Source organism: Bos grunniens, chromosome 26 (assembly GCF_055505025.1).
Source record: "Bos grunniens cultivar Pamir isolate PY7600 chromosome 26, Bosgru_T2T1.0, whole genome shotgun sequence".
NCBI classification, from domain to species: domain Eukaryota; kingdom Metazoa; phylum Chordata; class Mammalia; order Artiodactyla; family Bovidae; genus Bos; species Bos grunniens.
This window is the reverse complement of record NC_141190.1, coordinates 18,127,334-18,154,247: the sequence shown is the minus strand read 5'-3', so window position 1 is coordinate 18,154,247 and position 26,914 is coordinate 18,127,334. Positions and strand designations below refer to the sequence as shown.

General features: G+C 44.4%; 1 protein-coding gene and 1 pseudogene across 4 annotated transcripts in view; one reads left to right on the top strand and one right to left on the bottom strand.

The window, feature by feature from the left end:
* PIK3AP1 (phosphoinositide-3-kinase adaptor protein 1) overlaps positions 1 to 26,914 on the top strand; it is a 120,337-nt gene that overhangs the window by 34,922 nt on the left and 58,501 nt on the right. For 3 of the 4 annotated variants that reach the window (XM_086379326.1, XM_086379325.1, XM_086379328.1), the window contains one exon: positions 23,162 to 23,301. In XM_086379326.1, the coding sequence (XP_086235452.1) occupies positions 23,162 to 23,301 (140 nt within the window). Of the gene's footprint in view, positions 1 to 9,067; positions 9,366 to 23,161; positions 23,302 to 26,914 lie in introns of those variants that run through there. The other variant, XM_086379327.1, reaches the window with a different exon arrangement.
* Positions 19,567 to 20,156, bottom strand: LOC147344113 (large ribosomal subunit protein eL31 pseudogene; annotated as a pseudogene).

The following is a 26,914-nucleotide window of genomic DNA, read 5'->3' as shown; positions in this document are numbered from 1 at the left end:
CTCTTTATTGCTACCTACTTAATTCTTTTGTATTTATGTGTAGTTGCTCTAATAGTACACACAATAATAAGTATACTTAATATTTAAGTATAATAAATATACTTATTTATTATTCATATTTGTGTGTATGTTTTTTAAAGAGGGTTACAGTGAGAAAGCCTAGCAATTGCTTTCTATTCATCATGTCTATAGAGACAGGGGTCTTCAAGTCCCTAGGCAGAATACCAAGTTGTTGTTGCCCACCTGACTAATTACAGACCAGAGTAGTGAAGACAGGCATGGCCAATCTATGCTATGGACAAAAAGGTCAAAAAAAGCTCAAACTCAGTTGCTAAGTCGTGTCGGACTCTTTGTGACCCCATGGACTATAGCCTGGCAGGCTCCTCTGTCCATGGGATTGTCCCAGCAAGAATCCTGGAGTGGGTTGTCATTTTCTTCTCCAAGGGAACTTCCTGGACCGGTTACTGAATCCTCACCTCCTGCCCAGGCAGATTCTTTACCACTGAGCCACCAGGGAAGCCCATGCTATGGACACTCAGGGTAATTGTCAGTGTCTCAACTTCATTTGCCACTACTTATGTCCTAAGTAAAATTGGGAAGTAACTGAACTTGCCTTTTGATAACCTTGTAGCTCTTTTCCCTCCAATCTCCATACAACTCACTGCTCAGCAGGCCCTTGATTCAGCACCTTCATGTCCAAAGTCATGCACTCCGACTGTGGAAACACTCTAGTAGAAATGCCCCAGGTTCCAGAACAATCTTTCTCTCTAAAACTCTCCTTGATATAGTCCAGATGTCCTCTCCAAAGTGACTGATGTCAGCTGAACCAGAGAAGGTAATTAGATTAGGCTGTCCATTAATGGCCCTCTTTAAAGGATTATCTAGTGGAGTACCAGACTCTGGTCTTAGATTTCCTTTCCAGAAAGCAGACCTGCTGATATATTGATTTTGGATTTAGCCTCCAGAACTGTGAGGAAATAGATTTCTCTTGTTTAAGCCACCTAGTCTGTGTTATTTTGTTATGGCAATGCTAGCAAACTAATACAGATTTATATTAATAGATGGATAACATTTATAGGTGGCTAGATAGTTATTACATTGAGTGCGTGTATGCTAAGTTATTTCAGTCATGTCCAACTCTTTGCAACTCTATGGACTGTAGCCCTCCAGGCTCCCCGGTCCATGAGATTTTCTAGGCAACAATACTGGAGTGGGTTGCCATGTCCTCCTCCAGGGGGTCTTCCTGACCCAGGTATCAAACCCACATATCTATGTCTACACTGGCAGATGGGTTCTTTACCATTAGCGCCACTTGAGTGGCAGAAGCATCATTCAAAATTATCTTGATCTAGTTCAGTGGGGATGATCCTACGTTCTATTCTGATGTCATAAAAGAACTCAGTTTGTGCAACAGATTAGAAATCCGGTGTGGCATTCACTTGTAAAGATGAAGTGTAGGTTAAGGTTGACTACTTGATTGATAAGGAGCAATAGTATGATCTTGCCACCGAAAGCTATTACAAAACTAAGCTACATTAATAAAAAGATAGCTCCCCAGTTGTGAAATATTGTAATTTCACTCTATTCTACCTAGAAAAGTGTTTCATTCTGGATGACACCTGTTTAGGAGGAAATGGACCAACTAGATTATGTACACAGAAGGACAACCAGGGAGTTTGGAAATATGTATGAACCATGGTTTTGTGGAAAGGGCTGAGGCTGTGTTCTGAATTGTAGGGGAAAGGAAAACTCTATTTGAGGTGGTTGTTTCTAGGAGGTAGGGATGGTGGAGTTACAGTGGAAGTTCTAACATCCTTTCCATGCTGGATGGTGAGTGGAGCCAATGAGTACATGGCATCCCCTTGGTGACAGTTATTGTGCATATAATAGAAGCTGAAACAGAGTGACAAGAAGAGTTTATATTCCATGCTTGCTGCTGCTACTGCTGCTAAGTCGCTTCAGTTGTGTCTGACTCTGTGCGACCCCAGAGACGGCAGCCCACCAGGCTCCCCCGTCCCTGGGATTCTCCAGGCAAGAACACTGGAGTGGGTTGCCATTTCCTTCTCCAATGCATGAAAGTGAAAAGTGAAAGTGAAGTCGCTCAGTCGTGTCCTACTCTTCAAGACCCCATGGACTGCAGCCTACCAGGCTCCTCCATCCATGGGGTTTTCCAGGCAAGAATACTGGAGTGGGGTGCCATCGCCTTCTCCATATTCCATGCTTGGGGGAATACTTTTCTCTTTTTCTTCTGGTGCAAGTAAATCTGCAACTGCCACAGCCATCTTGCTACCAACCTGAGAATGAAGCTCAAGCTGAAGATGATAGACTAGAGAAATGGAAAGGACCTGGGGCCTTGAGGATGTTGTTTTTCAGTTGCTCAGTTGAGTCTGACTCTTTACAACCCTTGGACTGCAGCACGCAAGGCCTCCCTGTCTATCACCATCTCCTGGAGCTTGCTCAAACTCATGTCCATTGAGTCGGTGATGCCATCCAACCATCTCATTCTTTGTCATCCCGTTCTCCTCCTGCCTTCAATCTTTCCCAGCATCAGGGTCTTTCCCAATGAGTCAGTTCTTCAAATCAGGTGGCCAAAGTATTAGAGCTTCAGTTTTAGCATCCTTCCTTCCAGTGATTACTCAGGACTAATTTCCTTTAGGATTGACTGGTTTGATCTCCTTGCAATCCAAGGGACTCTCAAGAGTCTTCTCCAACACCACAGTTCAAAAGCATCACTTCTTCAGCGCTCAGCCTTCTTTATGGTCCAACTCTCACACCCATACATGACTACACCTCTTCTTAAAATCTTCTGCTTCTATTAGGTCCATACTGTTTCTGTCCTTTATTGTGCCCATCTTTGCATGAAATTTTGAGGATGTTACTGAATCCCTATGTCTGTCACCCCCAAACTCCCCACTGTTGGACTTGCTATTCTGAGAGATAAATGTCCTTATTGTTTAAGGCATCTTGAGTTGGAATTCCCTTTACTTGCAGCAGAACCATCTTAATAGATTCTACAGAGTTGGGCTGAAGATAAGGATGAGTTTTCACACAAAATTCCAAATGCCCATCAGTGGAGTTAGACCCTTTCAAGAAGGGAACTTTTGTTACTGTTAACTATTCAAATAGAGATTGACTATGATTTTCTTTAAAAAGCCTTTATTGAGTGGAATTTTGCTCTAAATGATTCTCAAGTGTCGTTCAAACTCTGATGATCTAAGATTCAAAAATAATTCTTACTAAGGTGTGAGTGACCATGAAGCTGAACTTTTCCCCGGGGCATTTGCATTATCTCCAGGGTAGCTCAGATGAGACTTTTATTAGTCGAATGTGGAGGTGGGGGAGGTTTTGTGCATGAGAGCCTTCCAGGTGCTCCTTGGCTGCGTCATGTGAGTGAACCACGGTCCTCTTTGCCTACAGGAGTCTGTGTCTGGGCTCTCCACTTTTGGAAGGTTGCTGAACCCTAACCAAAAGGGAAATAAACCATATTATGACTGCTGGGTTTGCAAAACACAGCATGCAAAGGGCTGCAATATAGAGAGGAAAAGTGAGCAAGACAAGGTTCTGTGGACTGTGGGCTCTTAGTGGGAGGGGCCCAGAGGCTGGGAGAGGGGAAGAAGTAGACAAAACATTGCCGGGTTTACAGGGATGCAGTTTTCCTCCCATTTTATAATAACTCATGGTCTCTTTCGATAAACATCCCCCTTCCATAGTTCATATTACAAAATTATAGTTTAAAAATTTTAAACATAATAGAATATTGACTGTGCTTTACAAGCTATACAGCTTCTCCATCCTAATCCATCACATTTGCAAACACTCCTCTCTCCCCTCCAAAGACGTGAATCACCGAAATAGATTTTTCTTAATATTGGTCCCAATATTGATTAGGTTTCTAGTGGTTTCTGTAATTAAACATAAAATACTAATGAAAACTATATTTGCCCTCATGCTCATGACTCTGACAGAAAGGGAGAAATTTCACAGAAGCTGAGAATGTAGTTGGGGAGGCTGGTGTGGTGTCACTCACAGAGGTCAAGGCTGGACAGAGAACCCAAAATACAACTGTATTGTCCACTCTACCTTAGCACAGAGGAGGCACTCTGTGAGCAGGGATGTGACTCCCTGGGGGCCCGGTGGTTAATGAATCACTGATCTGAAGGTGGGAGTGTGAGAATGTCCAGGTTTCACTTCAGGGGATCATGTTTTAAGAATTTGGATTTGCAGGGAAACCAAATCTGATTGATTTTCCAGTTAGTGAGAGGGATCAATGTGAACAAGAGGCCAAGTGGTATGAAGAGGCTAATTACAAAGCTTGTGGGTATTTTCCTGTGTAATGCGGCCAGAAGACTGTCCAACCAGTGTCACCTCCCTGGTGGTGGCAGCTCTCTGTCCTGGGCACTGGGCATATCTGGTGGCCAGTGCTTTCCCAGCTCTGACTGAATAACCAGAGGAGAAAAAGAAGCCAAGTTCAGAGATGGGCTTGGTGCTTTTGTTGGTTGTGTGTACAATGGCCAGCATGGTTACTGCTCTGAGGCTTTACCTCCACTTCTGAGAAACCTCATGTTCTCTCAGATGGGAAAGCCTGCTCAGCCTGGTTGTGGGCACTCAACCGGTTTCTTAACTTCCTGCCCTTAACTCTGACCTCAGGCTGACACATAGCAGCTCAAGCATTGGATTCCAGCTCCAAACCGGAAGCTTAAAATTCCCTGAAAAAGTCCCTGAAAAATGGAGAATATCATTCTGGAAGAAACAGTTTGATCAGCTCTGTTAAGAGGTTAATTATTAAACAAAATCAATAATCTTTAGTTTGATTTTGACTCTTTTCAGTTTAAAAAAACAACTGAAGGTCATTCCTTCAAAGATTAAAAAAAGAAAAACAAGCGAAACCCAGAAAGCCCAGCATGTTTTTGGTGACCCTCTGGGAAGTGGAGGTTAGAGAAAAAGCCTGTGAGGTGGAAGGGATCAGACTGTGGTTTTCAGTTTGGGGGCTCCTTTTTGTGGGTTCTTAGTTGTTACTGCCACATGGCACAGAGTCTGCCAGGCCGGGGAGAGGCTCAAGCCCACTGAACTGAGGCCATGAACGCTGTGACTGCCTCGGGTCAGAGCCAGTCCAGCAAGGGGACACTGTGGACTCCAGTCAGATGGAGTGGCCAGAAGCCAGCAGCGGCCAGCAGTGACCACTGCCAGAAAGTCAGCCAAGGTTTTAAAGAAAGAATTAAGGTCACAAAGGCAAGCAAGGAGTCCCACACAGGTGCTCAGAACATACAGCATAGCAGGGTCATGCCTCTCAGAGCCTGTTCTTGGGGGGAAAGTGTGCAAATGGTGGTTTCCTTCAAAGGTGGACAGCTGGCAGGGGATGGGCCAAGGACACTGCAGGCGAAGTGCAACCAGTGGAAGAAAGCGGAGGGATTTGTGGCTGTAGGTGGATTCCGGCACAAGACCTACCCTTCCCCTTCAGGAAATAGCCAAACTAGAAAAGTCCCTATGACCTTTCATTTGTAGACAAACTGGTTTGCTTGTTTGGATTGAGATCACACCAAACCATGGTTTTAAGGCTTACATAGACTCATGAAACTCAAATTCATGCTGTTCTCATATCCTAATTGCTAATAGAAGTACTTCATGATTAGTAATAATAATGGTCAAGGAAAGGACAGCTGCCTTTTTATTGAGCACTTAATATGTGTAGGCACAGTGCTCAGTAATAACAATCCTAAGAGGCTGAAATTGTAATTTTCATTTTACAAATAAGGAAAATGAGGCATGGAGGGGTTGAGTTACTCGTTTAAGGTAGCCAGCCAGTAAAAGCGAGGATTCACCTTCGATTGGCAAGAGCACCAAATCCCCATGCTCTTAAGGGCTACCACGTGATGGCCATGAGAATGCACCTGGCAGACCTCCAGCTCTAGGAGTGCAACTGACCAGGGGCCTCAGGCCTGCGCTCTGAATCCATCATGGTATTTGACCAAGGCCCTGCTTCCCACTGGCTGTTCCCAGCCAATGACCACATGATGGGGATTCCGCAGCAGACTGGCTCCCAGACAGCACAGGATTCCTCCAATAGCCAGCCTCAGCTTGTGGAACTTTCTAGAATGCTTCCACCCATCCTTCCTTCCTGCTGTTCTTCATTCAGGCTCAGACCATCTGGTGTTTCTCCCAGCCTCCCTCCTCGTTTTCTGCTGCAGGCACTTTCTCTAGTAAAATCCTTGCATATTTAATCCCATTTAAGTGTTTGTTTCTCAGAAGACTGACACAGTGTACCACACCAAATGTTGAGGACAGCTTGGTTCAGCCTGCCAATGTAAACTGGGGATTAGACAGTTTGCTGTTTGTCTTTAAATTCCACACTACAAGGCTTGAGGCCGTGCAGTGGTCCTCCCTGTTTGCATTTTCTCCCCTCTGGCACTAAGGTGGTTGGTCGTACGTCTTTCATCAATTCATCCATTCACACAAGAAGCATTTATTGATTTCTCACTGTGATTTCTAGACCCTGGGGATCCAGAGATAAATGTCAGGAAATTTGCCCTCAAAGAAATCACAGTCTAGTGTAAGAACAATTTGGTTGACAAACGAACGACTCTGATTGCTGATCACTCTTCAGTACTTACTCTTCCTCAGGCGCTCCTTTAAGTGTTGCACTTGAATCAGCTCACTGCACGCTATTGAGTGAGGTAGGTGGTATTATCGTCGCCATTTGCACATGGGGGAAACTGAGGCACAGGGAATTAAGTGACAGAGTTAGAGTTTGAATGCATAGAGTCCTCACACTCACTGCTGTGCCATGCTACCCCTCGCCATGCCACCTCTTAGAGAGTGTGATTGTGCCCGGGGAAGGCAGGCTTCTATTGTGACCGAACCCTAAGCCCAAAGCAGCTCAGTTTCCCCTTTAAAAATCCATATCAGCTGCCACAGTGATCTGCTGAGCAGTCTGGTGGGTGCAGATGCCTGCTCATTGTGGATAATCAAGGCTTGCTGTTCCTGCCTGCCTGGAGGTAGGAGGATCTCTGCTGGTGTCTGTCTCCATGGTTACCCAGAGCATCCCTGGGTTGCCTGACAGTCACTTCCTGGGTCACGTATGACTGGCTAGCCCTGCACTACTGTATGCTCACTTCCACACAGAGAATTATTTCATAGGAACTGCCACTCGTTAAATGACTAATAACAAAAATAACAAATACTTAACTTTGTCTAGTACTTTTCAGTTTCCAAAGGGCTTCGTTTATCACTTCATCCCAGTAACCCTGTACAGCAGACCAGGCAGGTGTGAATATTCCCATTTTAAAGAAAATGATATTGAAGCTTTGAAAAGTTATGATACTCTGTGACTTGGGAGAGGGGACTTGAATCCAGGCCTCCCTCTTTGACTCTTATCTCTTCCAGAGCTCCTCAGTCATTGCATTTATGTTGCTAGAAGATATTATACCGAATCTTTAGAGCTTTGCCCCTCATAGCCCAGATTTTAATTATTGGGGGGCAGTCAGCAGCTCCTGTGTTAAAGAAATTTTCATTTTGGCCCACAATTATTTAAGCTGATTTGGATGCCATCTTGTTCTGTATTTTTTAAGCCAATCACCGAAGAGAGCATGCTCCCATCCTAGCTTGACTGTACTTGGAACCCAGATACAACATCTCAGGGTAAAGAGTGACAGAAAGTTACCCATTCCGGAAATGGAAAGTGAAACTGACCAGTCCAGTTTCATAGTTTCAGCTGGTCAGAATGCTAAAGATCTGCAAAAGTGGGGGAAGGTAAATGCCCACTTGGCCTTTCCTAGAAGTGTGACGACTGAGCGGCAGACAGACGAAAGAGGAATTTTCTTTACAATTTCTTAAGCTTGGTTCTGCTATCAAGAGTTGCCTTCAGCCTCAGTTCTTGGCTGGGGGAAAATGAACTGCATTGTCATGGTCTGCCCCAAACAAAGCCCATTTGTCTGTCCTCATACCAGCAAATCCAGATATCAGTGTCTGCTTAGATTAGAATTGATTCCTGAACCAGGAAACCAAGAAGAAGCTGTTTAAAAGCTAGTTATTAATGGCCTCATTACAAACCTGTGTCTTGCCATTTGAACGAAATTTACATAGAGAAAGGAAGCACGTTTATAAGTGTTGGAAAGAGATGAAGAAAGAGGAAGCTTTCATGGGGGGCTGTGGTAGCCCCTGCTTTGTTAGCAACACTGGGGTTTCCTGAACGATGAAACAGGGGCCTGCTGGCCTCCAGCCCTGAGAGCCCTGGTGGAGAACTTTCTCCCTAGTGGTGGCCTTTGAAATGTAGTTATGGACAGTGCATCTTAAGGCTCTTGATAAACTTGGCCAGTGAGCAGCCCCACTCACTGAAGCAGCCCCAAAGATCATGGGTTCAGGATAGAATGGGTTTCTGTGGAACCTGGTTCCAACGGTGGAGCAGCAGATTTTTCCCCCCAACCCTTTCCAGATTTATCCCAGAGACTGGTTGAGGGCACTTCAGCCTATGGCCAGAAAGCAGCTCATACGAGGAAATGATTTCCCCACTGGCACTGTGTTTCCCAAGAGCAGCTGTTCATTTGATCTTGGAACTGGAGCGGAGATGGGAGCCTTGAATTCTTAATGGGGTTCTACCATTAATCCAGAAGCTAATGACCAAGGGCATTGACATCAGTTCATGTCCCTGTTCCTCCAGTTATCCATCTGCAAAAGGGAGGTCGTCATATCTGTCATATGTGCCTGGGGATACTGAAAGAAACAAACGAAAGCACATTAAAAAGTTCTGAGGTATTGGGTGGTGCAAGAGCTCCAAATATCCCTTGGCTTCTCAGTTGAGTATGGAGCAACTTGGCTCTGGCACTCACAGAAGTTTTTCCTGAAGGTTGAACTTGGGAGAGGGCTGGAGGGCCCCAACCCCAGCTGGGTGGGTGGGAAGGCTGCAGGCAGATTTTTATCATCGGTGGACAAGGGTGAGCCCACACTTTCATCGGTTGTCATGGCAGCCTCAGCTGTGGGGCTATTTTTACTCAAGCTGAAGAGCAAGTGGGGTGAGTTGGGGAGGGGACGGGAAGAACCATCATCCTTTGCTTTAAAGCTCCGCTAAACTGACACTTTGAATAGCTCACTTAGAGCAGCTAGGTGGGGCTGCGTAAAGGTCTTAGCCCTGTCCTCTTATCCTGAACTTTGAGGACCTTGAGGAGGGCCCGGGGAATTGCCTGGTGAATGAAAGAAAAACGATTGCTTGTCTGTGTGAGCTGGAAAAGACTGGGGTTGATGTACAGTAGATTGCTGATCCAGAATCCTCTGCCAAGTGCTGGGACGCCATCGATGTGTGGTGAAACCCGGCAGCCTAGGGAATCTGCAGCTAGCACGGACCACTGGATGGCAGAGCAGGTCGGATGTGACAGGTGAGCCAGCCTGTGCGGGGAAGATCAGCAGCATCGACTGCCTCAGGAAGTCAGTGTGGACTTACAGGAGGAGCAGATCCATCCCTCCTTCTCCTTTCTACTTCTTTCTCCTTATTTCCAGGGAGGTAGAGAGGCTGCCATGGGTTCATTTAAAGTCTGGGTCACGGCTCTGTCCATAGGGCTCTCTCTGCCTTACCTTTTTGGCATCATGAGGATGATGATGATGAAGATGACAAGGACAACGATTGATGTCACTGTAATGAATTCACACTGGCACCACTAAATAATCATCACCTCCTCCCCATACCCCAACCATGCCAGTAAGACCTGTGGTCTTACTGAGTCTTAACATCGTTCTGATTCATGACTGTGTATGACTTAAGGGGGTAGCTGGTGACTTGCTGGCTGGGTATACTTACTATGTTTGGGGCTTTTTAAGTGAAAACGGTTAGTTGGACGGGAAATTCGATACCTATTAACCGAGGTGGGTGAAAAACGGAGAAGAAAGACCCATGGGTGATGACTAAAACGAAAAAGCAGTCTTGATGTTTGTCAGGAAGCTGCAAAAAGGTGGGGTTGTTGAAACTCAAGATCTGAGTCCCTCTCACCTCCCCCCGAGAACCCACACGCTTTTGCAATGGAACGGAAGCTCCTTCATTGGGATCCCCACATTTGGAATCTGGGGACAAGGCCAGGATTGAGGTCTCTCTTTGTACTAAGGACATACCACTAGCAATGACACTGATTTCTTTAAGCTTATAGCTAGTGTAAACCAGATAAACAGTAGGAGAAGTGTTTTGTCTACTCAAGAAGCATTTTTCTAAGCATTTTGTGAACTGTGCCTGTGGTATGCTTTCAGACACTGGGTTAATTATAGCATCTTATTTGCTCACGCAGGCAGGTAGAGCAGGATGTTGGCTTGGTAACACTTTGTTAGACAGGCTCATGTTGTTTCACAGATTTAAAGGCACTGCTTGCTCAAGGTGTGATGGGTGGTCAGCTGCTCGACTTCTCCATTCTGAGTAAGATTTAGAAACGAGCTGACATGCTCTACTTGTGTGTCTGGAATTATTTCAAAAACAAGCAAAGAAAATTCTTAAACTTCGGGTTTGGGAATTCCCTAACAGTGCAATGGTTAGAGCTCTGCACTTCCGCTACAGTGGGCCTGGGTTCATTCCTGGTTGGGAAACTAAAATCCTACAAGCCACGTGGCACAGCTAAAACATAAAACAAAACAAAAAAACCTATGGTGTTAATCTGTATTTTACAGAATTTCCTTTTCTCATGAATACTGTTTGCTGACAGGTTTTCATTGTGCAGACCAAACTCCTAACATGGCATTTGGGATTCCTTTCCTGTCCTCCTCTCTCCCATCACCCTCCCTCCGCACATCGTACAGAAGGTGCCTCTCCCCCTTGCTTCCTGTGGTCCACGCACATCATTTGCTCTCGTGCCTTTGTTTCCTTAAGCTTGCCTTTGCCTCTGCCAGGATAGTCTTTCCAGCCCCATGTCCGCGTTCCCTGTGCCTTTCAAGGCCCTACTTGTCACATCTTTGGGGAGACCCTTCTTTGATCCTCTAGTGGCCATAAAATGTGTTTTATAAATCCCTGCTTGTCCATTTGAAGTTATTCCTGTTCTTTTCTGTCTCTGGAAGATGGAGAGAACCTGTTTCTCTCCTCTGTGGTCCCTCCACTTTCAGTGAAGTGGAAATGTTCTCACTGTGACATTTCCTGGAAGGCCTAGGCTAGGGTTTGAATATTTGTTTTTCATTGAAAGGCATTGGATGTTTGTTGAAGGAATAAAGGAATGAATTACTAGTTATTTTATTAATTTAAATGGAAAATATGCTTTTTTCATCAAAAGGGTAATCCCAGCACCCAAATGCTATTTGCTTTGGTTAAAGTAAACTAACTTCTTCATCCTTCAGGAGGTTTTTCTCAACTTCTCTAAACTTCTGGTATGTTTTTTCATGTGCCAGCACTTTTATAAATAGCTGGAAATACAGCTCACTTTATTTAGTTGTATTTATGGTCTCATAATGCTTCCTGGTGTCACATAGTTCTCTCAGCTGTTTCATGTGAAGCCTTATCTTCCAGTTCAGCTGCCATCTCCTTAAGGCTGATGCTCTCCAGGTGCACCCTTGGGATCCCCTGTGGCATCCTTGCCATGCATATTCAGTGGATACTTACTTGGTGATTAGGAAGTTCAGGCTTCAGAACATTGTATGTTGGACTTTGAGAAATAGTTGTTTTGTGATTTCATCATCATGGTTTAGATACGATGGATGAGTGTCAGCACAGCTGAGAAATTTCATCCTGAATGGAGAAGTCTCTGGAAGTTTGTCCAGACCTCAGACAACTCTCTAGACCTCTGCCCCATCTGTGTGGTGGTTAAATTTGGGCCCTGACCCGGGATACAAATGCAGAGGGAACATGGCTCCTTTTCCTTCATGGGCCACGCTGCCTAGGTTGTTTGACTATTGATTTTTGCTTTCTTCCAAGAACCTTTGTCTTGTCTAGTCAAGGCTATAGTTTTTCCAGTGGTCGTGTATGGATGTGAGAGTTGGACTATAAAGAAAGCTGAGCGCTGAAGAATTGATGCTTTTGAACTGTGGTGTTGGAGAAGACTCTTGAGAGTCCCTTGGACTGCAAGGAGATCCAACCAGTCCATCCTAAAGGAGATCAGTCCTGGGTGTTCATTGCTAGGACTGATTTTGAAGCTGAAACTCCAATACTTTGGCCACCTGATGCAAAGAGCTGACTCATTTGAAAAGACCCTGATGCTGGGAAAGATTGAAGGCAGGAGGAGAAGGGGACGACAGAGGATGAGATGGTTGGATAGCATTACCGACTCAGTGGACATGGGTTTCTGTGGACTCTGGGAGTTGGTGATGGACAGGAACCACATGCTGCGGTTCATGGGGTCGCAAAGAATCAGACAACGACTGAGCTACTAAACTAAACTGAACTGAAAAAACTTTGAATCTTCTTCACTCTTTCTTTCATCAGACACAGTAGAATCCTGAGCGCAAAGTGATGGTATCCTACTTCAAAGCAGCCTAGAGACACCCATGAGCCCCTGACTGGCCCCGATGACCACTTCTATTTCATCCCATTTTCAGCTCAATTGGTAGAAAGCTCTTAATTCTCAATTGAAATTTATCTCCTTAGTTTCCTTCTTTGTTCACTTTCTTTTTCCTTGTCATCTAAAACTTGGAGAAAATAATTTGGCATGTTAATGCTACAGGCCTTTTTCCTGCTTTCCCAGCTTTGCTTTACCTTGTTCTAACTTAATTTGTCAAATTTAATTTGACAAAATGAAAGCTGCTGCTGCTAAGTCACTTCAGTTGTGTCCGACTCTGTGCGACCCCATAGACGGCAGCCCACTAGGCTCCCCTGTCCCAGGGATTCTCCAGGCAAGAACACTGGAGTGGGTTGCCATTTCCTTCTCTAATGCATGAAGGTGAAAAGTGAAAGTGAAGTCCCTCAGTCGTGTCCGACTCTTCGCAACCCCATGGGCTGTAGCCCATCAGGCTCCTCCATCCATGGGATTTTCCAGGCAAGAGTACTGGAGTGGGGTGCCATTGCCTTCTATGAATTTATCCATATAGAGTGTGCAATTCAGTGATTTGGGGGTATATTGCATTATCAAGTTTTTTAAAAATTGTGACAATATATATAACATAATATTTGCCATTTTAACCAATTTTAAATTACAATTTGGCAGCATTAATTACATTCACAATGTGCAACCATTACCAGTATTTATTTCCAAATTTTTCCATGGTACTTTTAACAATACTTTAAGTCAATTCCTGTTTTTTCATGTAAATAAATTTATTTTTAAAAGGAAAGTTTGCTGCTGTAAATTAAAAACCAATATCTCTGGATAGAAACATGGTAACTATAAACATAAAGACAATAAAAACAGAACAGTGGTACTAAATTCTACTAGACACTAATGCCTGCAGAAGCCTATGGGCTTAGTGCCTTGTTTTCTCCGTGGTTCAGAGGGAGGTAAGCATGTTAAGGAGAAGTTAAAGGCATCCTTTTACCAAATTGAGCCTTTCTTCTTGATATGAGTGAGACTGAAAGGGTTGACAGGGGACTGCTTTCTTACATGTGGCTCACTGTCAGCGCATGTTTGCTGTGCACTTTGAAATCATCTCCTGTGTACTTGTCACATGGTCCCCCGTGTGGGAAACACTATCAGAGTGCATGAGAGTGTGGATCTGGGGGTTACCTTTCTATACAGTACACACTGTGTGACTTGGACAATTTATTTCAATTTTGGTGCCCTCATTTTTCATCTGTGAAATGGGCAGAATTATTCTAATCTATCAGTTGTGATCAAATAGAATCATTTATGTCAAGGGTTTTGCCTGGTTCCTGGCCTATAGTAGATGCTCAACAATGGCATTTGTGGTCATTTTGAAGAATGGTACTTGTTTATGGTGGGGTTTCTCTGATGGCTCAGTGGTAAATGAACCTGCCCGCCAATGCAGGAGATATAGGTTTGATCCCTGGGTCGGGAAGACCCCCTGGAGAAGAAAATGGCAACCTACTCCAATATTCTTGCCTCGGAAATCCCATGGACAGAGGAGTCTGGCAGCAACAGTCCATGGGGTCGCAGAGTCAGACACACTTATTGACCAAACAACAACCACCTGTCTATGGTACTTTCCCCAAAGCTTAGCATTCTCTTACAAGAGAAGTGAGCCTGTATATTCTGGGAGGGGGTTAGGGAGAAAATGTTTCAAGATCAGCAAACATCATTCTCTGGCCGTCCTTACCCTTCCTGTCCCTCAGACTATTAAAAAATTGTCCCGATGGCGTGCTAGACAATGTACAGGGAAGAAGCAGTCAGCCCTGTGGTCTGAAAACTTGTTTGGAAACTGAGACCATGCAGCTTCGGGCAGAGGCCCCTGGAGCACACGGAACTCTGACTGGTTCTGCTGGAATTCAGTGTCTTCTGACTTAAACTGTATCCTTCAGATGTGCCTGTTTGCCCTGGTGGTGGGTCATGACACACCTAACCAAGGCAGCATCATTCAGAACAGGGCAGGACCACCAGCTGTTGGTGAACAAAAGCCCATGTCATGTCTCTTGAGCTACAGTGAGAACCTCAGACCGGGAATAACGAGTGATGCTCTTCCTGCCGTCATCCACATCCACAGAGAAGGCAGGGCACAGTCGCCTCGGGGCAAATTCCCACGCTGCCCCTTGCTTGCCTGTGGCACAGCCTGGGCTGGGTTACTTCAATCCTTCAGGCACAGTGTTTCCATCTATAAAATAGGAATAGGTTGTTGATTTCTATCTCACAGGGTGGATGTAAGAATTAAATGAGATTGTCTAGTAAGGCAGTCACCACAATATTCAATGAATGATAACTTTTATTGTTATCATTGTTAGTAATACTGAGTCTGTCACCAAGCCCTCTTATTAAAATATTGAATAAATGGTAACTTTTATTGTTATCAATATTAGTAATAGTCACCAGCCTTCTTACCTAGTATGAGATTGTCCAGGTGGCTTGGTGTGACTCCAAGTACATAAAGTGAAAGCGAAAGTGTTAGTCGCTCAGTCATGTCCAACTCTTCGCGATCCTTTCAACTGTAGCCTGCCAGGCTCCTCTGTCTATGGAATTCTCCAGGCAAGAATACTGGAGTGGGGAGCTATTCCCTTCTCTAGAGGATCTTCCCGACCCAGGGTTCGAAACCCAGTCTCCTGCTTTGCAGGCAGATGCTTTACCATCTGAGCCACCAGGAAAGCCCCAGATCCAAATACATACACACACTCAATTCATTTAAAATTAATAGTTCCTTTAGACTCAAATAATGTTAAATAACTATTTAGACTCCCTTATAAAGGACAAAAAAATTATGAACCTTTAGTGTGATAAGTTATTTTGATGTTGTTCAAATATGTATAAACATATTCAACTCCTAATGCTTATTGTTCTTTCCCAACTCCAAAAGCAAAACAAATGAACCAGATTTACACAGTACATGTGTAAAATAAATACAGGGCAAACTGATGACATTTGTTTTGCATAGATCATGGTCATTTTCTGAAACAGCATCATGAATGTGACACGAGGCTCTGGTGCTTGCTAATTCTGTCAAAGGGCCTTGTACAGCTCCCCTGTGTTATTGGGGGACTTACTTCCCGCTGCATTATTCATTGTGGAGTGGTATGTGGGGAAACCTCCTTGGGTTCACTTGGTACAAATCCCTCATGTACACGTCATCCTGCCCCCGTCTTCTTTCCTCATTAGCCCCTGACAGTCAGCTTAGTGTGACCTAGCTGCAAAATGATTACACACACACACATATACACATGGGCACCACAATCCTGTGGCTGGGCCCAACTATTATTATTATTTTAATGTTTGTTTCTTGCTTGTACCAGATCCTAGTTGTGGCATGTGGGATCTTTGGCCTTCATTGTGGCATGCAGGATCTTTAATTGTGGCATGAGGGACCTAGTTCCCTGACCAGGGAGCCCCTTGCATTGGGAATGCAGAATCTTAGCCACTGGACCACCAGGGAACCATTTATAATATGGTCACCTGGATAATCTGGAATGTCTTTGCATCACAGTTTAAAGGCACTGTCATCTAAATGAAAAGTCCAAGCACTAATTATTGTAAGGACTGTATCTGAGAACTTTGGCAGATACCAGTTTTGAGAAGCATTGATTCACACCCTACCTAGATCCCCAAAATGTTTGAAGCAACCTCCAAAATTAAACACAATATAAAAAAGAAAGATGGCAAGAGCAAGACCTGGATGAAAATGTTAACAGTGGTTAAAAACCAGAATGGAAACAGCTACCTGGCAGCAAGGGCGGAAAATGAAACACACCATGTTAGCTTGTGCTGATGAGAGAAAGCAGGCAAGTTCTCTGGAGACACAGACTTTCTGCCACTGGATTCGAGGAGTGTTTTGCCACATGGGTCCTTTATAGATGAGCTAGATGCGCAAAGCCTTTTCCTATACTTTTTCCACAGTTGCTCCAGGCCTCATAAAAGCCGAGAGGAATATTGTTAAATTTTAAAGCAAAAAGGACACTATTTTTGGTGTTAGTTCTGGAAGGTCTAGTGGTCTTCATAGAACTGTTCAACTTCAACTTCTTTGGCATTAGTGGTTGGGGCATAGACCTGGATTACTGTGTGTTGAATGATTTGCCTTGGAAATGAACTGAGATCAATTCTGTCATTTTTGAGACTGCATCAAAGTACTACATTTCAGACTCTTTTGTTGACTATAAAGGCTAGTCCATTTTCTTCTAAGGGATTCTTGCCCGCAGTAGTGGATAAAAAGGTCATCTGAATTAAATTCGCCTATTCTCACCCATTTTAGTTCACTGATTCCCAAAACGTTGATGTTCATAAACTCCAGGAGACAGTGAAGGACAGGGAAGCCTGGCATGCTGCAGTCCATGGGGTTGCAAAGAGTCAGATATGACTTAGCGATTGAACAAGGATACTATTGGTGTCTTGATAATACTTTAACTGGGGAGGATCCTTGGGGTTTTCAGTGTTTTGTTTTCACTCAAACATTTATTTATTTGAGTCTCAGGACAGTAAGGATAGTATTATCGTCAGTGTGGGGAGGGAGTGAAAGGAATTTACATGTGTAAGCGGGAAACTTTGGTGGCATCTCACTCTTTCAGGTGGGTTTCGATGGTGCTTTTGTCTGGGTTGGTATTTCCTTCAAAGGAAACTGAATCTGCTGAAGTGGTTGGACCCTGACCCAGTCCACAGTGGGCTGGGAAGAGGGCCAATGTGGCTGAAGAAATGAAAGTGATGTTCGATTGGTGCCACCAGAACTGCCCTGCAGAGTGAGTGGCACCCTGCCTGACTTCTTGAAATGAATTAGCCTCCAGCAGCTTGTTCATTTTGGCTGACTAAATGAACAGATCTACTAGAAGGAGTTGTTTCTAGGGCCGACCTGAATACTGGAGAATATCTGCCATGTGCTGTACTACTAGGACCAATCTCATCATAAATGATGCCAAGCTGATGGAGTGATTAGTCAAAAGACTTAGCTGCTATTTTTCTCTCTGCCCATCTTCATCTATCCCCATTATCAAAGTGCTTTCTCACTGTGGAGAATATGAAAATGTATGAATGGTTGGAAGGTAGAAAAGATGGAGGGAAGAGTCATGCACAGTTTATCTACACATTTTCTTTTTTTAAAAAATTAATTTAAGTGGAGGCTAATTACTTTAAATTATTGTGGTGGTTTTTGTCATACGTTGGCATGAATCAGCCACAGTATCCACACATTTTTTTTTTTCTTCTGACTTTTTTTTTCTTTTTCAATTTTTGGTTGCGCTGGGTCTTAGTTGCTGTGTGAGAGCTTTCTCTAGTTGCAGAGAGCAGAGGCTACTCTCTGGTTGCAGTCTGCGGGCTTATCATTGCAGCGGCTTCTCCTGCTGCAGAGCATAGGCTTCGCAACATGCAGGCTTCAGTCGTTGCAGCCAGACTCAGTAGTTGGGGCACACCATCCCAGCTGGAGGGCTTCCCTGGTGTCTCAGACGGTAAAAAGCGTCTGCCTACAATGAAACCCGAGTTTGTTCCCTGGGTCGGGAAGATCCCCTGGAGAAGGAAATGGCAACCTACACCAGTACTCTTGCCTGGAAAATCCCATGGACAGAGGATCAGTCTTCCTGGACCAGGGATTGAATCTGCGTCCCCTGCAATGGCAGGCAGATTCCCACCCACTGTACCACTGGGGCAGTCCTCTTCCGACCTTTTAAAATGCACTTTCCTTTATTTAACTGGTATCTTACACTCTGAGATGTATGATTTTACATTCTGCTTTTTTTGCTTAACATGTCATAAACTTTTACTTAAAATAATATTTAAAGTGAAATATACTTTTAATATTCTTTTATCAGACAGGTTGTTCTTTGTTTCTCAGAGATGCAAAGAATGATTTAGCAGACATCTTGGTTCATTATCTTTGTCTACATTTTGAACATTTATTTTCCTACCTTAAGAGAGATTTCTAGAAGTAGAATTGTGTGGTCAAAGACACGAACATTGTAAAGACTTGCTCTCTCTCTCTGTATATGGTCACATGGCTTTCCAGAAAGAGTGTGCCAGTTTATACTTTCTTCACCAACCAGTACAAGTACCTGTCCTACCTGACCTTTGACTATTTCCTGATTGGAAAAAGGTGAAATAACAGTATATTATTTTTACTTGCATTTCCATGATGATTAGTGATAATGAATGATTTAATTTTTCTGAATGGGGAGGTAAGTTTTGTTTCTTCCTTTGCGAATCATCTACTTATTTGGCTTTAGGTATTTTTAAAGAGATTTCTATGATCTCTTCATATATTAAGGAGATCGTCCCCTTGGCCTATTTATTTCAAATTTTCAACCAGTTTGTGGTTTGCCGTTGAGTGTTTGGTAACAGCTTTATTGATATATAATTCACACAGCAAACAATTTACCCATTTATAGTATACAATTCTATGATCTTCTTGGTATCTTCACAGACCAGTTCAACTGTCACTATAATCAATTCTAAAATATTTTCATCACCTCAAAAAGAAACTTCACACCCTTTAGCTGTTATCTCCCAACCTCCCCACCCCTTCCCAAGAGTCCCCAGCCCTAGGCAATTACTAGTCTATTTTCTCTTTTTGTGGATGTGATGATTCTGGACATATGTTTGAAAGCATGTAATATGTGATTTTTGTGGCTGGCTTCTTTCACTCAGCATAATGTTTTCAACATTCATCTATGTTGTAGCATGTATTAGTATTTTATTATTCTTTTCTGTGGTGAATAATTTGTCAATCCGTTCATCAAAGAATGGGTAATTTGGGTTGTTTCCACCTTTGACTATTATGACTAATGCTGCTAAAGCATTACACTTTTATTTTTAATTAAATTTGTTTACCTAAGTTTTAAATTAATGTCATCAATGCTATTGCTTGTTTCAATTGTATTTTACAGTTGTTTTTAAGATAAACAAGTCTTCTCTCAAAACAATGATAAAATTTTTGCCCACGTTTTGATATACTTTTATCTTTTTAATATTTGTTTTATTGTTCATTTCCGTCAATAATCCATCTAAATTTTCTTTTGGAGTGTATAAGACTTAAGATTCTAAACAGTCTCTCTGTCCCTCTATGTCCATCCCATATAACTAAATTTTTTCAGCACCACCTGCTGAGTCATCCTTTTCACCAACCATTTTCTTTATTCTGTACTGATTTTTAGTGCTTTCTTTATCACATATTTAGGTGTTTTTGTTTTTGATTGTTTTGGCGGTTCAGTAACTTTTGGACAATTAGCAGTTAATTTTCATCCACATTAACTGTAGATTTTTGAAAGCTGCGACAGGCACATAGGTAACCAATGTATGGTTTGTTAGGTGAATGTCTTCTGACAAGTGCACACAAATAGGGTATGGGGCATTCCTTATTCCGCTGGCCCAGACAGGGCTGTTGAGCCTTGTGTCAATGTGCACGCCTAGGGCTCCCATCTCCTTCATGGCAAATTTCTAGGTTTCTCTGAGTGCCCGAGGGGCACACTTTTTGGAACCCGCTCCAAGGATGAGCTTGTGAATGTTGATAGTGTATTCTTTGGTCACTCCGTTGATGGCAGGTCGGCCCTTTTTCTTCTCGCCGCCCTTCTTTGTGGGAGCCATCCTGCAGGGGTGGGGTTGGAAAGAAAGTGCAAGGGATTGTCTCATATTAAGTTTTTGTGAGAATGAAACTTGGTTTGGGAGTTGTCTATTGTATTTAATTGCTCTGTTAAATTTTTTTTATACATTTAATATAAAATAAGACTATCCTTTATTGTTTTTGTAAACTTTAGTAGGAGACAGAAAACCTATATAAATGGAATTTTTCTAGATAGGAAACACTGTGGCAACTACAATTTAAAATTCAGCACAGAGAGGATGTGTGGCCTGACTTTACATTTTATTTGAAAGTCAGAAAAATTTGTAATTATTGTTTTAGTCAAATTTTCTACTTATTTTGAAACATTTTTGATAGTTTATATATTCTCTGTAAAAATTGTATTGAAATTAAAAAAAAAACTATTAGCAACAAGTTTTCATATCAGTATGTTTATAAAGTTTTCTCCATATTTGTTATCATCTCTATCTTGTTTGGCTTATTTCTATTTCTCTATTCTTTTCTTGATTGTATTTTTTAGAGCCTTAATTCTTTGGCTAGCCAACTAACTGGGTGAGTAATTAGGGAGAAATGAAGAGGTTTTCTTTTTTGAAGCAATCGACCGTACTGTGAGTCTATCCTAAGGCAATTATATCTGTACAGTAAATTAGAATAGGTAGTTGGCAAAAGTTGGTACCCACTCAGGGTAGTATATAAACAATTCTAGATCCATGAGTAGATCCAGGGAGTTTCTTGCCATTTTAAGTGACTGATGAATGTTGTAAGTCAATGAGGTTATTTTCTCATCCAGGAAGAACCACAGAAATGAAAAACTGATGTTTAGGCATCAGATGATACAAAACTAAAGCTTGATGTGGTGTTATATAGTTATTAACAGGAAGAATATGAATTGCCCCGGGTTTTTTGGCTCTTTCTTTCACAAGTTCCCGTCGTAGGTGGGAGTGTGCCTGGGTAGCATGTGTAGCTCTGTTCATGGGGATGGGCCCTGGCCATTTTAATAGTGACCGGTCAAGGAGAAGGGCTTCCCTCATAGCTCAGTTGGTAAAGAATCTGCCTGCAATGCAGGAGACCCCAGTTCAATTTCTGGGTCAGGAAGATCCGCTGGAGCAGGGATAGGCCACTCATGCCAGTATTCTTGCGCTTCCCTTGTGGCTCAGCTGGTAAAGAATCTGCCTGCAATGCAGGAGACCTGGGTTCAATCCCTCCCTGGTTGGGAAGATCCCGTGGAGAAGGGAAAGGCTACCCACTCCAGTACTCTGGCCTCAAGAATTCCATGGATCATATAGTTCATGGGGTTGCAAAGAGTCAGACACAACTGAGCGACTTTCACTTTTCACTTTCAAGGAGAAAATGTTGTGGAGAAGGGCAGATCCAGCAAAGAAAATGTCAGCCTTCCGTTAATTTGACTCAGATGGCACGGAGGTGGAAAGACTACTGCACTTAGCCTTTGTGAAGGGATCGAGGGGCATTGGTCATTAGCACTGAGTGAGAGGGGAGTCAGTAGGCCTGAAAGGAAAGGAGAGATAGAGGTGATTATGGCTCTGGCACAGAGTGAAAAACAGTATCTGTCTCCTTAGGGCTCAGCACTAACTTCTGCCTGGATTCCCATTGTGCTAACAAGGTCAGAGACCAGGCTGCACTCACAGCCCCGCCTTCTGGACTAGTGCGTCTTGGGTGAGATCACAGAGAGGGACCAAGCGGCGGGAGTACCTGCCTCACTGTCCATCACACTCTGGACCTGTGTGTAGACATCTGTCAGAACCCATGTCAGGCTCCAGGACCAGACCCCTGCCCAAGGCTATGGAGCTTTTAAGTGGCATATCTGGGAGGCCTTGGGCCCTCCCTTGGCCTGGGCAGGTTCCGGAAACCCTTGCCTCACAGGTATAGCCCTAGGACAAGGTGGTGATTGGTCCCCCACACCTGCTCTGGCACCTCAGCCATCATGGTGGTGGGAGCACAGCCCTCCCCTGGCATGACCTAGGATCTAGAGAGCAAGCCTGTGTTACAGCTTTCTTTGGGGACATATTGGTGGCCTGATCTGCCATCCCAGCTTTCTCCCAGGACAGATGTCACTCTTCCATGGGAGGCCAGCCTGCTGGAATCAGCCAAATTAACCTCTCTCCAGCCCTTCTAGAAGATGGGCTCTCTGAAGGCAGGATGGGTGTTTGGTTCACACTCGTGTTCTCGCAGCACCTAGCACAGTTGGCTGGCTCTGTCGGTGGTTTAGAAATGGAGAAGAACAAGCCTGAGGAACGGGCTAGATGGACCTTCCTGTTCCTCGCAGCCGTTCTTAACCATTTTGTTCCTCTTTGAGGATCTGATGAAGCTCTGGACTATCTCCAGGGAAGTTTAGGCAAACACACACACACATGCACACACACAGACACACAGAGAATCTCGCACACAGGCACCCCATCAGTTGTTGAGCCCTGGTTAAGAGTCCGTGCTTTAGCGCTCTGTTAGGGTGCATCTACCCCATCTCGGCATCATCTCATTCCATGCCATGCTCTATCTGCATACCCCTACTCACCTGCTCCAAACCCGAGCATGCTCCTGTCTTCCCATGGCAGGGGTGTGGCTGTGATACTGATTTGGGACCCAGTGACATGCTAAGGTTTGTTGAAAGTGATTGCCTTTTACCACTGCCCTGGAGGGAGTAGGCTGGCTAGCCACGACCTTGAGGAATAATGACTTCCCGGAAAGCACAGGATTTACCTGATGTTCAAAAGACGACCTTTAAGTAGACAGCCTATTCTTGACACCCCTCCCCTTGAGGAGAAGGGGCCTCTTTCCTCACAGTCACCAAAGCCGGCCCTGCAAGAAGAGGTAACACCTGTAGAAGTCGGTTGTTTGGGACCAGACCTGCCAGCCTCAGACAGCAGCCCACCCCAGACGTCTTGGCCTTTCTCTCCACCATCATCTTCCTGCTGTCACCCTATCCTCGTGGCCGCCATGGGGGTTGACTTTTCCCCAGGAGGTCCTCTCATGATTTCCTGAGTCACTCCCTTCAGCCTGTATTTGTTTGGAGCCATTTCCTATTTGGTAACATTTGGGGTTTTAACGAGGGTGGGACATGCCCAGCTCTGCTTCCTTTTCTTTCCATTCAGCTGTGTTCTCTGTGCCGTAGATTCTGGCTGCGACTCAGTCACTGACACTGAGACTGAGGACGAGAAGGTCCTTCCCTACTCGAAGCAGCAGAGCCTGCCGCCGCCGGAGACTCCGCCTGGGAACCTGATGGTGGTGCAGCCGGAGCGCATCCGCTGTGGGGTAGGCACCTCTGGGGCTGGTGGGTGGATGTCGGAGCACAAGCCTCAGGGCTTTTCAGTGAATGTAGTAAAGGGAGCGGTGTTCTCCTGTCCCACCTTCGTGTAATCCCAGCTTTCTTGTAGGGCTTCCATATACATTAGCCACCCTGGGACCCCCAGTGCCTGGGCCCTGGACATTCCTCACTCCTTTAAGTCAAAGGGAGAAGAGCCCAGGAATGTACGTGTCATCAATCCAAGACATTAAGTTCATGAGACAAAAACTTAGAATGTGTTGAAGATCAGCAGACATGAACATTACAATACATTATATGCCAACCCTGGAGTTCGAGGCCTGGGTCTGGTCCTTCCAGCCCAGTGCTGAGCATTTTGACAGCTTGCTTCTCTGTCAGCTGGCTCCTTGTATAGCCCGAAAGTGCCTCAAAGCTTGATGGCTGAAACTTGCTGGCCAGTATCACTTGCAAAAGGAAGTGATAAGTGATAAACTCAGCTTAATGCCTGAGCTGCTGCTGCTGCTAAGTCGCTTCAGTCGTGTCTGACTCTGTGCGACCCCATAGACAGCAGCCCACCAGGCTCCCCCATCCCTGGGATTCTCCAGGCAAGAACACTGGAGTGGGTTGCCCTTTTCTTCTCCAATGCCTGAAAGTGAAAAGTGAAAGTGAAGTCGCTCAGTCGTGTCCGACTCTTCGCAACCCCATGGACTGCAGCCTACCAGGCTCCTCCATCCATGGGATTTTCCAGGCAAGAGTACTGGAGTGGGGTGCCATTGCCTTCTCCGTAATGCCTGAGCATAACGTGACTAACATTTCCAGGGGTAGGACCCACGTTAAGAGATGATTTGAATGTGATAACCAACTGGTGAGCCACTATCATTTGAATACTACCACAGTATTGATAGTTTTTCATTATCTTTCCTTTTCTGATAAAAAAAAATGTGCACTATTGGTTCAGAGCCGTGAAATGCTTTCTTGTGGGTAGGAGCCTGTGCTAGGTTTGCCACTGCGGGCTCCTGGAGGCAAGAGGGCGGAAGGGCCGTGGAAATGGGAAGTCTTAGCTTCTCTGCACTTGTGAGTGGCTTTCTGTGTAGTCTGAGACCACAAGGCGTTGGGCAAGGACGCCCTCCATGGGGTTGCAAGCTGCTTCTTTGGACTTGATTGAACTCATAGATGTGTTTGGTTTGAGCTGCTCAGTGTTTTAAAAATTAGGCATGAAAATCTGTTTCCAGCTTCCTTTGGACCAGAATCTGGTAATAACCAGGTCTGAGATGAGCAGCTGGGCCATTAGATGCATCCCCGGTTCTCATTAGTCCCTTTTCTTTGTACCCACTTCACTCCTTTTCCTGACCAGCCAGGCTTTGTGGTGGGCATGCAGTTTCTAGTCTCCCTATACTCTTTCCTGCCTTCCCCATGACCCTCTCATCCTGACATCAGACTGGAGACTGTGAGGAGGGTTTGGAACTGAAGGATAATGCCACATCCATACCTCCGTGATTTTCCAGGCTTTGGCTCCTTCTCTTGTGCTGGCTCCCACTGACCCAGGATTCTCTCTGCTGCCTGTTCCAGGTCTCTGGATCCTGGGGCAGCTGGGCTGGTGTTGGGTCATGACTGTCAAGGGGGAGACACACTCATTTTCAGTGGCTCCCCCGCCTCCTTGGGAGAAGGAGCAGGTTGGACAGGGCTGGACCCGCAGTGGGAAACAGGTCCACCACAAACACACTCACATTCACCCTCAGCAGCCTCTGTGAGCCAGGACCACAGCCCCCATCCCACTTGCTCTGGAATCAAGAGTGGCCCTCATTATAAAGGCCTATTGTAAAGGCTTGATAGCAGAATTTTACAATCAACATCTGGGGAATAGCTATGGTGAGAAATTTCTCCTTTTCGCCTGTTTTTTGGACAGCCTGTCCTTTCTAGTTCAATGTCTTAAGAACTTAACCAGCATAAACATCACAGTAAAATAGATAATTCCATTTGGCAGGTTTGACAAGAGATCTCAAAACAATATAAAACTGCACTCAGGTTGCTCAATGCCTTGGGAAAATTAATCCTCCAATCAGTTATTTTTGTCCATCTGTTCAGTTCAGTTGCTCAGTCATGTCCGACTCTTTGCGACCCCATGAATCACAGCACTCCAGGCCTCCCTGTCCATCACCAACTCCCAGAGTTTACCCAAACTCATGTCCATTGAGTCATCGATGCCATCCAGCCATTTCATCCTCTGTTGTCCCCTTCTCCTCCTGCCCTCAATCTCTCCCAGCATCAGTCTTTTCCAATGAGTCAACTCTTCGCATGAGGTGGCCAAAGTACTGGAGTTTCAGCTTTAGCATCAGTCCCTCCAATGAACATCCTGATCTCCTTTAGAATGGACTGGTTGGGTCTCCTTACAGTCCAAGGGACTCTCAAGAGTCTTCTCCAGCACCACAGTTCAAAAACATCAGTATTCGGCACTCTGCTTTCTTCACAGTCCAACTCTCACATCCATACATGACCACTCGAAAAACCGTAGCCTTGACTAGATGGACCTTTGTTGGTAAAGTAATGTCTCTGCTTTTGAATATTCTATCTAGGTTGGTCATAACTTTCCTTCCAAGGAGTAAGCGTCTTTTAATTTCATGGCTGCAATCACCATCTGCAGTGATTTTGGAGCCCCAAAGAATAAAGTCTGACACTGTTTCCACTGTTTCCCCATCTATTTCCCATGAAGTGATGGGACCAGATGCCATGATCTTAGTTTTCTGAATGTTGAGCTTTAAGCCAACTTTTTCACTCTCCTCTTTCACTTTCCTGGCAATCTTAATTCTAGCTTGTGCTTCTTTGAGCCCAGCGTTTCTCATGATGTTCTCTGCATAGAAGTTAAATAAGCAGGGTGACAATATACAGCCTTGACATACTCATTTTCCTATTTGGAACCAGTCTGTTGTTCCATGTCCAGTTCTAACTGTTGCTTCCTGACCTGCATACAGGCTTCTCAAGAGGCAGGTCAGGTGGTCTGGTATTCCCATCTCTTTAAGAATTTTCCACAGTTTATTGTGAGCCACACAGTCAAAGGCTTTGGCATAGTCAATAAAACAGAAATAAATGTTTCTCTGGAACTCTCTTGCTTTTTTGATGATCCAGCAGATGTTGGCAATTTGATTTCTGGTTCCTCTGCCTTTTCTAAAACCAGCTTGAACATCTGGAAGTTCACGGTTCACGTATTGCTGAAGCCTGGCTTGGAGAATTTTGAGCATCACTTTACTAGAGTGTGAGATGAGTGCAATTATGTGGTAGTTTGGGCATTCTTTGGCATATTCTTTGGGATAGGAATGAAAACTGACCTTTTGCAGTCCTGTGGCCACTGCTGAGTTTTCCAAATTTGCTGGCATATTGAGTGCAGCACTTTCACAGCATCATCTTTCAGGATTTGAAATAGCTCAACTGGAATTCCATCACCTCCACTAGCTTTGTTTGTAGTGATGCTTTCTAAGGCCCACTTGACTTCACATTCCAGGATGTCTGGCTGTATGTGAGTGATCACACCATCATGATTATCTGGGTTGTGAAGATCTTTTTTGTACAGCTCTTCTGTGTATTCTTGCCACCTCTTCTTAATATCTTCTGCTTCTGTTAGGTCCATAC